General features: G+C 46.4%; 2 protein-coding genes across 2 annotated transcripts in view; both read right to left on the bottom strand.

The window, feature by feature from the left end:
- The window catches only part of LOC139292560 (collagen alpha-1(XII) chain-like), a gene marked incomplete at its 3' end in the record, with an annotated part of 61,124 nt that extends 49,148 nt beyond the window's left edge, over nt 1-11,976 (bottom strand). Inside the window, exon 1 of the mRNA XM_070914921.1 lies at nt 11,872-11,976. Within this exon, the coding sequence (XP_070771022.1) occupies nt 11,872-11,976 (105 nt within the window). The remainder of the gene's footprint in view (nt 1-11,871) is intronic.
- col6a3 (collagen, type VI, alpha 3) overlaps nt 1-12,191 on the bottom strand; it is a 108,488-nt gene that overhangs the window by 73,888 nt on the left and 22,409 nt on the right. The window lies entirely within an intron of this gene.

The following is a 12,191-nucleotide window of genomic DNA, read 5'->3' as shown; positions in this document are numbered from 1 at the left end:
AGGTTGGGGTATCTACATTGTCAAAAGACCTCCCACCATTTAGCAGGATCAACAACTGTGGAACACCTTGCAGGCGCCTACTCCCGGAGGAGTTTGTAAAGACGTTGTCCCTGACATATTGGAGGGCTGCCCCGGTGTTGAGGGGTCTGCCTCCTCTGTGTCTCAGCCCTCTGACCGAATCCAAAATATCATCACGTGTTTTGTATGTTTTCAGATCGAAATGGACCTCTGCATCTCTGCTGTACTGGACCACAGAGACACGGTCTTGGTTTTCTCCCACATTGAGTTCCTCCACCACACTTTCAACAAAATCACGCATGGCAGGGAAGCCATTCCTTGTGCTATCAGAGCCATCCAGAAGGAATACGATATCCTTTTTGGCAGTGTCGACTGAAAAGAGACAGGAAGACAAACAGTATAAACCTTTGCACAAGCAACGCTGGCGCACTAATCATCAAGTGGTGGACTATATTTTCTTTTAAATCACCTAGCACTGCCTATTTCAATGTTAAACAGTGCAAAAGCACACCACCACCTCTCTTTCGATGCACACCTGGAGCTAAACAAATGTCACACTTAATTACTTTGCCTCAGCTTAGGTGAAACAAGTCAAGTAGCTTTTCAGGCCAGCAAGAGGCCGTGCATGTTAACATACCAAAGACAGTTGGTGGTTCTGGGGTGACGTCAATAACCACAGCCTCCACGGAGGACTGTAATTGCTGTTGGACACTGGGAAGGTCAGTGAATTCAGACACAGATAGAGCAGAACTGGGATGGTGGGATATCTTCTGCAGTTCGCTGCTATCAGAGTTCCTGGTTCCAATTGCAAAGGTCAAGACACCCAGCTGTTTGAGAGCAGAGGCTGGTGCATCAACACTGTCGGAAGACCTTCCACCACTTAGCAATATTAGGAGCTGTGGAACTCCTTCCACACGCCTGCTTCCAGCAGAGGCCGTGAAAACATTATCCGTCAAGTACTGGAGAGCTGCTCCAGTGTTGAGGGGTCTTCCCCCTTTGTGCCTCAAACCTCTGACAGTGTCAAGGATCTGGCCTTTTGTCCTGAATGTGTTCAGATAGAACTGGACAGCTGGATCTCTGCTGTACTGAACCACTGAGACACGGTCTTTGTTGTCATCCACACTGAGTGTCTCTACTACTCTTTGGACAAAGTCTCGCATGGCTGGGAATCCAGTTCTAGTACCATCAGATCCATCCAACAAGAACACAACATCCCTTCCTGGTAGCGCTTTCTCCACTAGGGAACATAAAATTTCAGACATATTTAGGTTGATGTGTCAAATGTTTCCGGTGTGAAAGTCAGATGACAAAAGCCAGCATCTACGTTTAAATAACTCACTCTAGTAATGCTGGCAAAACTGTTTTGTCAAAGTGACACTGGCTGACCTCAACTTAGTAAAATACACTTTAATGCAGTTCAATTTGCATCCTATCATGATCGTGGAATGTAAAAATGGATCACTTTCTTACCAGTGACTGTTGGTGTCAGGGCCGTGGCCCTCACTAGCACTTTGCTCATTACAGAGGAGAGCCGTTCTTGGACACTGGGGAGGTCAGTGAACTCAGACACTGATAGAGCGTAACTGGGGTCATATGATATCTTCTGCAGCTCCTTACTATCAGAGTTCCTTGTTCCAATGCCAATCACAAAGATGCCCTGCTGTTTGAGAGCAGAGGTTGGGGTATCTACATTGTCAAAAGACCTCCCACCATTTAGCAGGATCAACAACTGTGGAACACCTTGCAGGCGCCTACTCCCGGAGGAGTTTGTAAAGACGTTGTCCCTGACATATTGGAGGGCTGCCCCGGTGTTGAGGGGTCTGCCTCCTCTGTGTCTCAGCCCTCTGACCGAATCCAAAATATCATCACGTGTTTTGTATGTTTTCAGATCGAAATGGACCTCTGCATCTCTGCTGTACTGGACCACAGAGACACGGTCTTGGTTTTCTCCCACATTGAGTTCCTCCACCACACTTTCAACAAAATCACGCATGGCAGGGAAGCCATTCCTTGTGCTATCAGAGCCATCCAGAAGGAATACGATATCCTTTTTGGCAGTGTCGACTGAAAAGAGACAGGAAGACAAACAGTATAAACCTTTGCACAAGCAACGCTGGCGCACTAATCATCAAGTGGTGGACTATATTTTCTTTTAAATCACCTAGCACTGCCTATTTCAATGTTAAACAGTGCAAAAGCACACCACCACCTCTCTTTCGATGCACACCTGGAGCTAAACAAATGTCACACTTAATTACTTTGCCTCAGCTTAGGTGAAACAAGTCAAGTAGCTTTTCAGGCCAGCAAGAGGCCGTGCATGTTAACATACCAAAGACAGTTGGTGGTTCTGGGGTGACGTCAATAACCACAGCCTCCACGGAGGACTGAAATTGCTGTTGGACACTGGGAAGGTCAGTGAATTCAGACACAGATAGAGCAGAACTGGGATGGTGGGATATCTTCTGCAGTTCGCTGCTATCAGAGTTCCTGGTTCCAATTGCAAAGGTCAAGACACCCAGCTGTTTGAGAGCAGAGGCTGGTGCATCAACACTGTCGGAAGACCTTCCACCACTTAGCAATATTAGGAGCTGTGGAACTCCTTCCACACGCCTGCTTCCAGCAGAGGCCGTGAAAACATTATCCGTCAAGTACTGGAGAGCTGCTCCAGTGTTGAGGGGTCTTCCCCCTTTGTGCCTCAAACCTCTGACAGTGTCAAGGATCTGGCCTTTTGTCCTGAATGTGTTCAGATAGAACTGGACAGCTGGATCTCTGCTGTACTGAACCACTGAGACACGGTCTTTGTTGTCATCCACACTGAGTGTCTCTACTACTCTTTGGACAAAGTCTCGCATGGCTGGGAATCCAGTTCTAGTACCATCAGATCCATCCAACAAGAACACAACATCCCTTCCTGGTAGCGCTTTCTCCACTAGGGAACATAAAATTTCAGACATATTTAGGTTGATGTGTCAAATGTTTCCGGTGTGAAAGTCAGATGACAAAAGCCAGCATCTACGTTTAAATAACTCACTCTAGTAATGCTGGCAAAACTGTTTTGTCAAAGTGACACTGGCTGACCTCAACTTAGTAAAATACACTTTAATGCAGTTCAATTTGCATCCTATCATGATCGTGGAATGTAAAAATGGATCACTTTCTTACCAGTGACTGTTGGTGTCAGGGCCGTGGCCCTCACTAGCACTTTGCTCATTACAGAGGAGAGCCGTTCTTGGACACTGGGGAGGTCAGTGAACTCAGACACTGATAGAGCGTAACTGGGGTCATATGATATCTTCTGCAGCTCCTTACTATCAGAGTTCCTTGTTCCAATGCCAATCACAAAGATGCCCTGCTGTTTGAGAGCAGAGGTTGGGGTATCTACATTGTCAAAAGACCTCCCACCATTTAGCAGGATCAACAACTGTGGAACACCTTGCAGGCGCCTACTCCCGGAGGAGTTTGTAAAGACGTTGTCCCTGACATATTGGAGGGCTGCCCCGGTGTTGAGGGGTCTGCCTCCTCTGTGTCTCAGCCCTCTGACCGAATCCAAAATATCATCACGTGTTTTGTATGTTTTCAGATCGAAATGGACCTCTGCATCTCTGCTGTACTGGACCACAGAGACACGGTCTTGGTTTTCTCCCACATTGAGTTCCTCCACCACACTTTCAACAAAATCACGCATGGCAGGGAAGCCATTCCTTGTGCTATCAGAGCCATCCAGAAGGAATACGATATCCTTTTTGGCAGTGTCGACTGAAAAGAGACAGGAAGACAAACAGTATAAACCTTTGCACAAGCAACGCTGGCGCACTAATCATCAAGTGGTGGACTATATTTTCTTTTAAATCACCTAGAACTGCCTATTTCAATGTTAAACAGTGCAAAAGCACACCACCACCTCTCTTTCGATGCACACCTGGAGCTAAACAAATGTCACACTTAATTACTTTGCCTCAGCTTAGGTGAAACAAGTCAAGTAGCTTTTCAGGCCAGCAAGAGGCCGTGCATGTTAACATACCAAAGACAGTTGGTGGTTCTGGGGTGACGTCAATAACCACAGCCTCCACGGAGGACTGTAATTGCTGTTGGACACTGGGAAGGTCAGTGAATTCAGACACAGATAGAGCAGAACTGGGATGGTGGGATATCTTCTGCAGTTCGCTGCTATCAGAGTTCCTGGTTCCAATTGCAAAGGTCAAGACACCCAGCTGTTTGAGAGCAGAGGCTGGTGCATCAACACTGTCGGAAGACCTTCCACCACTTAGCAATATTAGGAGCTGTGGAACTCCTTCCACACGCCTGCTTCCAGCAGAGGCCGTGAAAACATTATCCGTCAAGTACTGGAGAGCTGCTCCAGTGTTGAGGGGTCTTCCCCCTTTGTGCCTCAAACCTCTGACAGTGTCAAGGATCTGGCCTTTTGTCCTGAATGTGTTCAGATAGAACTGGACAGCTGGATCTCTGCTGTACTGAACCACTGAGACACGGTCTTTGTTGTCATCCACACTGAGTGTCTCTACTACTCTTTGGACAAAGTCTCGCATGGCTGGGAATCCAGTTCTAGTACCATCAGATCCATCCAACAAGAACACAACATCCCTTCCTGGTAGCGCTTTCTCCACTAGGGAACATAAAATTTCAGACATATTTAGGTTGATGTGTCAAATGTTTCCGGTGTGAAAGTCAGATGACAAAAGCCAGCATCTACGTTTAAATAACTCACTCTAGTAATGCTGGCAAAACTGTTTTGTCAAAGTGACACTGGCTGACCTCAACTTAGTAAAATACACTTTAATGCAGTTCAATTTGCATCCTATCATGATCGTGGAATGTAAAAATGGATCACTTTCTTACCAGTGACTGTTGGTGTCAGGGCCGTGGCCCTCACTAGCACTTTGCTCATTACAGAGGAGAGCCGTTCTTGGACACTGGGGAGGTCAGTGAACTCAGACACTGATAGAGCGTAACTGGGGTCATATGATATCTTCTGCAGCTCCTTACTATCAGAGTTCCTTGTTCCAATGCCAATCACAAAGATGCCCTGCTGTTTGAGAGCAGAGGTTGGGGTATCTACATTGTCAAAAGACCTCCCACCATTTAGCAGGATCAACAACTGTGGAACACCTTGCAGGCGCCTACTCCCGGAGGAGTTTGTAAAGACGTTGTCCCTGACATATTGGAGGGCTGCCCCGGTGTTGAGGGGTCTGCCTCCTCTGTGTCTCAGCCCTCTGACCGAATCCAAAATATCATCACGTGTTTTGTATGTTTTCAGATCGAAATGGACCTCTGCATCTCTGCTGTACTGGACCACAGAGACACGGTCTTGGTTTTCTCCCACATTGAGTTCCTCCACCACACTTTCAACAAAATCACGCATGGCAGGGAAGCCATTCCTTGTGCTATCAGAGCCATCCAGAAGGAATACGATATCCTTTTTGGCAGTGTCGACTGAAAAGAGACAGGAAGACAAACAGTATAAACCTTTGCACAAGCAACGCTGGCGCACTAATCATCAAGTGGTGGACTATATTTTCTTTTAAATCACCTAGCACTGCCTATTTCAATGTTAAACAGTGCAAAAGCACACCACCACCTCTCTTTCGATGCACACCTGGAGCTAAACAAATGTCACACTTAATTACTTTGCCTCAGCTTAGGTGAAACAAGTCAAGTAGCTTTTCAGGCCAGCAAGAGGCCGTGCATGTTAACATACCAAAGACAGTTGGTGGTTCTGGGGTGACGTCAATAACCACAGCCTCCACGGAGGACTGTAATTGCTGTTGGACACTGGGAAGGTCAGTGAATTCAGACACAGATAGAGCAGAACTGGGATGGTGGGATATCTTCTGCAGTTCGCTGCTATCAGAGTTCCTGGTTCCAATTGCAAAGGTCAAGACACCCAGCTGTTTGAGAGCAGAGGCTGGTGCATCAACACTGTCGGAAGACCTTCCACCACTTAGCAATATTAGGAGCTGTGGAACTCCTTCCATACGCCTGCTTCCAGCAGAGGCCGTGAAAACATTATCCGTCAAGTACTGGAGAGCTGCTCCAGTGTTGAGGGGTCTTCCCCCTTTGTGCCTCAAACCTCTGACAGTGTCAAGGATCTGGCCTTTTGTCCTGAATGTGTTCAGATAGAACTGGACAGCTGGATCTCTGCTGTACTGAACCACTGAGACACGGTCTTTGTTGTCATCCACACTGAGTGTCTCTACTACTCTTTGGACAAAGTCTCGCATGGCTGGGAATCCAGTTCTAGTACCATCAGATCCATCCAACAAGAACACAACATCCCTTCCTGGTAGCGCTTTCTCCACTAGGGAACATAAAATTTCAGACATATTTAGGTTGATGTGTCAAATGTTTCCGGTGTGAAAGTCAGATGACAAAAGCCAGCATCTACGTTTAAATAACTCACTCTAGTAATGCTGGCAAAACTGTTTTGTCAAAGTGACACTGGCTGACCTCAACTTAGTAAAATACACTTTAATGCAGTTCAATTTGCATCCTATCATGATCGTGGAATGTAAAAATGGATCACTTTCTTACCAGTGACTGTTGGTGTCAGGGCCGTGGCCCTCACTAGCACTTTGCTCATTACAGAGGAGAGCCGTTCTTGGACACTGGGGAGGTCAGTGAACTCAGACACTGATAGAGCGTAACTGGGGTCATATGATATCTTCTGCAGCTCCTTACTATCAGAGTTCCTTGTTCCAATGCCAATCACAAAGATGCCCTGCTGTTTGAGAGCAGAGGTTGGGGTATCTACATTGTCAAAAGACCTTCCACCATTTAGCAGGATCAACAACTGTGGAACACCTTGCAGGCGCCTACTCCCGGAGGAGTTTGTAAAGACGTTGTCCCTGACATATTGGAGGGCTGCCCCGGTGTTGAGGGGTCTGCCTCCTCTGTGTCTCAGCCCTCTGACCGAATCCAAAATATCATCACGTGTTTTGTATGTTTTCAGATCGAAATGGACCTCTGCATCTCTGCTGTACTGGACCACAGAGACACGGTCTTGGTTTTCTCCCACATTGAGTTCCTCCACCACACTTTCAACAAAATCACGCATGGCAGGGAAGCCATTCCTTGTGCTATCAGAGCCATCCAGAAGGAATACGATATCCTTTTTGGCAGTGTCGACTGAAAAGAGACAGGAAGACAAACAGTATAAACCTTTGCACAAGCAACGCTGGCGCACTAATCATCAAGTGGTGGACTATATTTTCTTTTAAATCACCTAGCACTGCCTATTTCAATGTTAAACAGTGCAAAAGCACACCACCACCTCTCTTTCGATGCATACCTGGAGCTAAACAAATGTCACACTTAATTACTTTGCCTCAGCTTAGGTGAAACAAGTCAAGTAGCTTTTCAGGCCAGCAAGAGGCCGTGCATGTTAACATACCAAAGACAGTTGGTGGTTCTGGGGTGACGTCAATAACCACAGCCTCCACGGAGGACTGTAATTGCTGTTGGACACTGGGAAGGTCAGTGAATTCAGACACAGATAGAGCAGAACTGGGATGGTGGGATATCTTCTGCAGTTCGCTGCTATCAGAGTTCCTGGTTCCAATTGCAAAGGTCAAGACACCCAGCTGTTTGAGAGCAGAGGCTGGTGCATCAACACTGTCGGAAGACCTTCCACCACTTAGCAATATTAGGAGCTGTGGAACTCCTTCCACACGCCTGCTTCCAGCAGAGGCCGTGAAAACATTATCCGTCAAGTACTGGAGAGCTGCTCCAGTGTTGAGGGGTCTTCCCCCTTTGTGCCTCAAACCTCTGACAGTGTCAAGGATCTGGCCTTTTGTCCTGAATGTGTTCAGATAGAACTGGACAGCTGGATCTCTGCTGTACTGAACCACTGAGACACGGTCTTTGTTGTCATCCACACTGAGTGTCTCTACTACTCTTTGGACAAAGTCTCGCATGGCTGGGAATCCAGTTCTAGTACCATCAGATCCATCCAACAAGAACACAACATCCCTTCCTGGTAGCGCTTTCTCCACTAGGGAACATAAAATTTCAGACATATTTAGGTTGATGTGTCAAATGTTTCCGGTGTGAAAGTCAGATGACAAAAGCCAGCATCTACGTTTAAATAACTCACTCTAGTAATGCTGGCAAAACTGTTTTGTCAAAGTGACACTGGCTGACCTCAACTTAGTAAAATACACTTTAATGCAGTTCAATTTGCATCCTATCATGATCGTGGAATGTAAAAATGGATCACTTTCTTACCAGTGACTGTTGGTGTCAGGGCCGTGGCCCTCACTAGCACTTTGCTCATTACAGAGGAGAGCCGTTCTTGGACACTGGGGAGGTCAGTGAACTCAGACACTGATAGAGCGTAACTGGGGTCATATGATATCTTCTGCAGCTCTCTACTATCAGAGTTCCTTGTTCCAATGCCAATCACAAAGATGCCCTGCTGTTTGAGAGCAGAGGTTGGGGTATCTACATTGTCAAAAGACCTCCCACCATTTAGCAGGATCAACAACTGTGGAACACCTTGCAGGCGCCTACTCCCGGAGGAGTTTGTAAAGACGTTGTCCCTGACATATTGGAGGGCTGCCCCGGTGTTGAGGGGTCTGCCTCCTCTGTGTCTCAGCCCTCTGACCGAATCCAAAATATCATCACGTGTTTTGTATGTTTTCAGATCGAAATGGACCTCTGCATCTCTGCTGTACTGGACCACAGAGACACGGTCTTGGTTTTCTCCCACATTGAGTTCCTCCACCACACTTTCAACAAAATCACGCATGGCAGGGAAGCCATTCCTTGTGCTATCAGAGCCATCCAGAAGGAATACGATATCCTTTTTGGCAGTGTCGACTGAAAAGAGACAGGAAGACAAACAGTATAAACCTTTGCACAAGCAACGCTGGCGCACTAATCATCAAGTGGTGGACTATATTTTCTTTTAAATCACCTAGCACTGCCTATTTCATTGTTAAACAGTGCAAAAGCACACCACCACCTCTCTTTCGATGCACAGCTGGAGCTAAACAAATGTCACACTTAATTACTTTGCCTCAGCTTAGGTGAAACAAGTCAGGTAGCTTTTCAGGCCAGCAAGAGGCCGTGCATGTTAACATACCAAAGACAGTTGGTGGTTCTGGGGTGACGTCAATAAGCACAGCCTCCACGGAGGACTGAAATTGCTGTTGGACACTGGGAAGGTCAGTGAATTCAGACACAGATAGAGCAGAACTGGGATGGTGGGATATCTTCTGCAGTTCGCTGCTATCAGAGTTCCTGGTTCCAATTGCAAAGGTCAAGACACCCAGCTGTTTGAGAGCAGAGGCTGGTGCATCAACACTGTCGGAAGACCTTCCACCACTTAGCAATATTAGGAGCTGTGGAACTCCTTCCACACGCCTGCTTCCAGCAGAGGCCGTGAAAACATTATCCGTCAAGTACTGGAGAGCTGCTCCAGTGTTGAGGGGTCTTCCCCCTTTGTGCCTCAAACCTCTGACAGTGTCAAGGATCTGGCCTTTTGTCCTAAATGTGTTCAGATAGAACTGGACAGCTGGATCTCTGCTGTACTGAACCACTGAGACACGGTCTTTGTTGTCATCCACACTGAGTGTCTCTACTACTCTTTGGACAAAGTCTCGCATGGCTGGGAATCCAGTTCTAGTACCATCAGATCCATCCAACAAGAACACAACATCCCTTCCTGGTAGCGCTTTCTCCACTAGGGAACATAAAATTTCAGACATATTTAGGTTGATGTGTCAAATGTTTCCGGTGTGAAAGTCAGATGACAAAAGCCAGCATCTACGTTTAAATAGCTCACTCTAGTAATGCTGGCAAAACTGTTTTGTCAAAGTGACACTGGCTGACCTCTACTTAGTAAAATACACTTTAATGCAGTTCAATTTGCATCCTATCATGATCGTGGAATGTAAAAATGGATCACTTTCTTACCAGTGACTGTTGGTGTCAGGGCCGTGGCCCTCACTAGCACTTTGCTCATTACAGAGGAGAGCCGTTCTTGGACACTGGGGAGGTCAGTGAACTCAGACACTGATAGAGCGTAACTGGGGTCATATGATATCTTCTGCAGCTCCTTACTATCAGAGTTCCTTGTTCCAATGCCAATCACAAAGATGCCCTGCTGTTTGAGAGCAGAGGTTGGGGTATCTACATTGTCAAAAGACCTCCCACCATTTAGCAGGATCAACAACTGTGGAACACCTTGCAGGCGCCTACTCCCGGAGGAGTTTGTAAAGACGTTGTCCCTGACATATTGGAGGGCTGCCCCGGTGTTGAGGGGTCTGCCTCCTCTGTGTCTCAGCCCTCTGACCGAATCCAAAATATCATCACGTGTTTTGTATGTTTTCAGATCGAAATGGACCTCTGCATCTCTGCTGTACTGGACCACAGAGACACGGTCTTGGTTTTCTCCCACATTGAGTTCCTCCACCACACTTTCAACAAAATCACGCATGGCAGGGAAGCCATTCCTTGTGCTATCAGAGCCATCCAGAAGGAATACGATATCCTTTTTGGCAGTGTCGACTGAAAAGAGACAGGAAGACAAACAGTATAAACCTTTGCACAAGCAACGCTGGCGCACTAATCATCAAGTGGTGGACTATATTTTCTTTTAAATCACCTAGCACTGCCTATTTCAATGTTAAACAGTGCAAAAGCACACCACCACCTCTCTTTCGATGCACACCTGGAGCTAAACAAATGTCACACTTAATTACTTTGCCTCAGCTTAGGTGAAACAAGTCAAGTAGCTTTTCAGGCCAGCAAGAGGCCGTGCATGTTAACATACCAAAGACAGTTGGTGGTTCTGGGGTGACGTCAATAACCACAGCCTCCACGGAGGACTGTAATTGCTGTTGGACACTGGGAAGGTCAGTGAATTCAGACACAGATAGAGCAGAACTGGGATGGTGGGATATCTTCTGCAGTTCGCTGCTATCAGAGTTCCTGGTTCCAATTGCAAAGGTCAAGACACCCAGCTGTTTGAGAGCAGAGGCTGGTGCATCAACACTGTCGGAAGACCTTCCACCACTTAGCAATATTAGGAGCTGTGGAACTCCTTCCACACGCCTGCTTCCAGCAGAGGCCGTGAAAACATTATCCGTCAAGTACTGGAGAGCTGCTCCAGTGTTGAGGGGTCTTCCCCCTTTGTGCCTCAAACCTCTGACAGTGTCAAGGATCTGGCCTTTTGTCCTGAATGTGTTCAGATAGAACTGGACAGCTGGATCTCTGCTGTACTGAACCACTGAGACACGGTCTTTGTTGTCATCCACACTGAGTGTCTCTACTACTCTTTGGACAAAGTCTCGCATGGCTGGGAATCCAGTTCTAGTACCATCAGATCCATCCAACAAGAACACAACATCCCTTCCTGGTAGCGCTTTCTCCACTAGGGAACATAAAATTTCAGACATATTTAGGTTGATGTGTCAAATGTTTCCAGTGTGAAAGTCAGATGACAAAAGCCAGCATCTACGTTTAAATAGCTCACTCTAGTAATGCTGGCAAAACTGTTTTGTCAAAGTGACACTGGCTGACCTCTACTTAGTAAAATACACTTTAATGCAGTTCAATTTGCATCCTATCATGATCGTGGAATCATCATAAATATGTTCACAGCTAAAGATGATTTGTTTAAATAATTATTCAAATAAGTCTTACCTGCTTTAGTTTCTTCCTCAACTCCCATTTGAGTAAGATGACTCATCAAACTTTGTTGAATGCGAGGTAGATTTACAAAGTCAGGGACGGAGTAAGCATAATTTGGGTCAGATGAAATGACCTGCATCTCAGCTGAATTTGATATTCTTGATCCAATTGTAAATGTGACAACCCCTGCAGCCTTGAGCATACTTGCTGGGCCTCGAGGAGAATCTCTAGATCTTCCACCAGCCAACATGACAAGTATCTGCTTGGCACCTTCATGATGTCGACCTCCAGCATTTGAAACAAAGACATTATCCCTCACAAACTGCAGTGCTGCTCCAATATACTGAGGCCTTCCACCTTTTGGTTTTAGGCTTGCAACGTGCTTAAGAACATCATCTCTGGTGTTGTAAGCATTCAGATTGAAATTGAGTTCAGCATTGTTGCTATACTGTACAACAGCGACTTTATCTTTTCCTTGGTCAATGTTAAAGCTGTCAACCATTTGTGCAACAAATTCACGTATC

This window comes from Enoplosus armatus, chromosome 11, assembly GCF_043641665.1.
Source record: "Enoplosus armatus isolate fEnoArm2 chromosome 11, fEnoArm2.hap1, whole genome shotgun sequence".
NCBI classification, from domain to species: domain Eukaryota; kingdom Metazoa; phylum Chordata; class Actinopteri; order Centrarchiformes; family Enoplosidae; genus Enoplosus; species Enoplosus armatus.
This window is presented reverse-complemented; position numbering and strand designations above follow the sequence as displayed.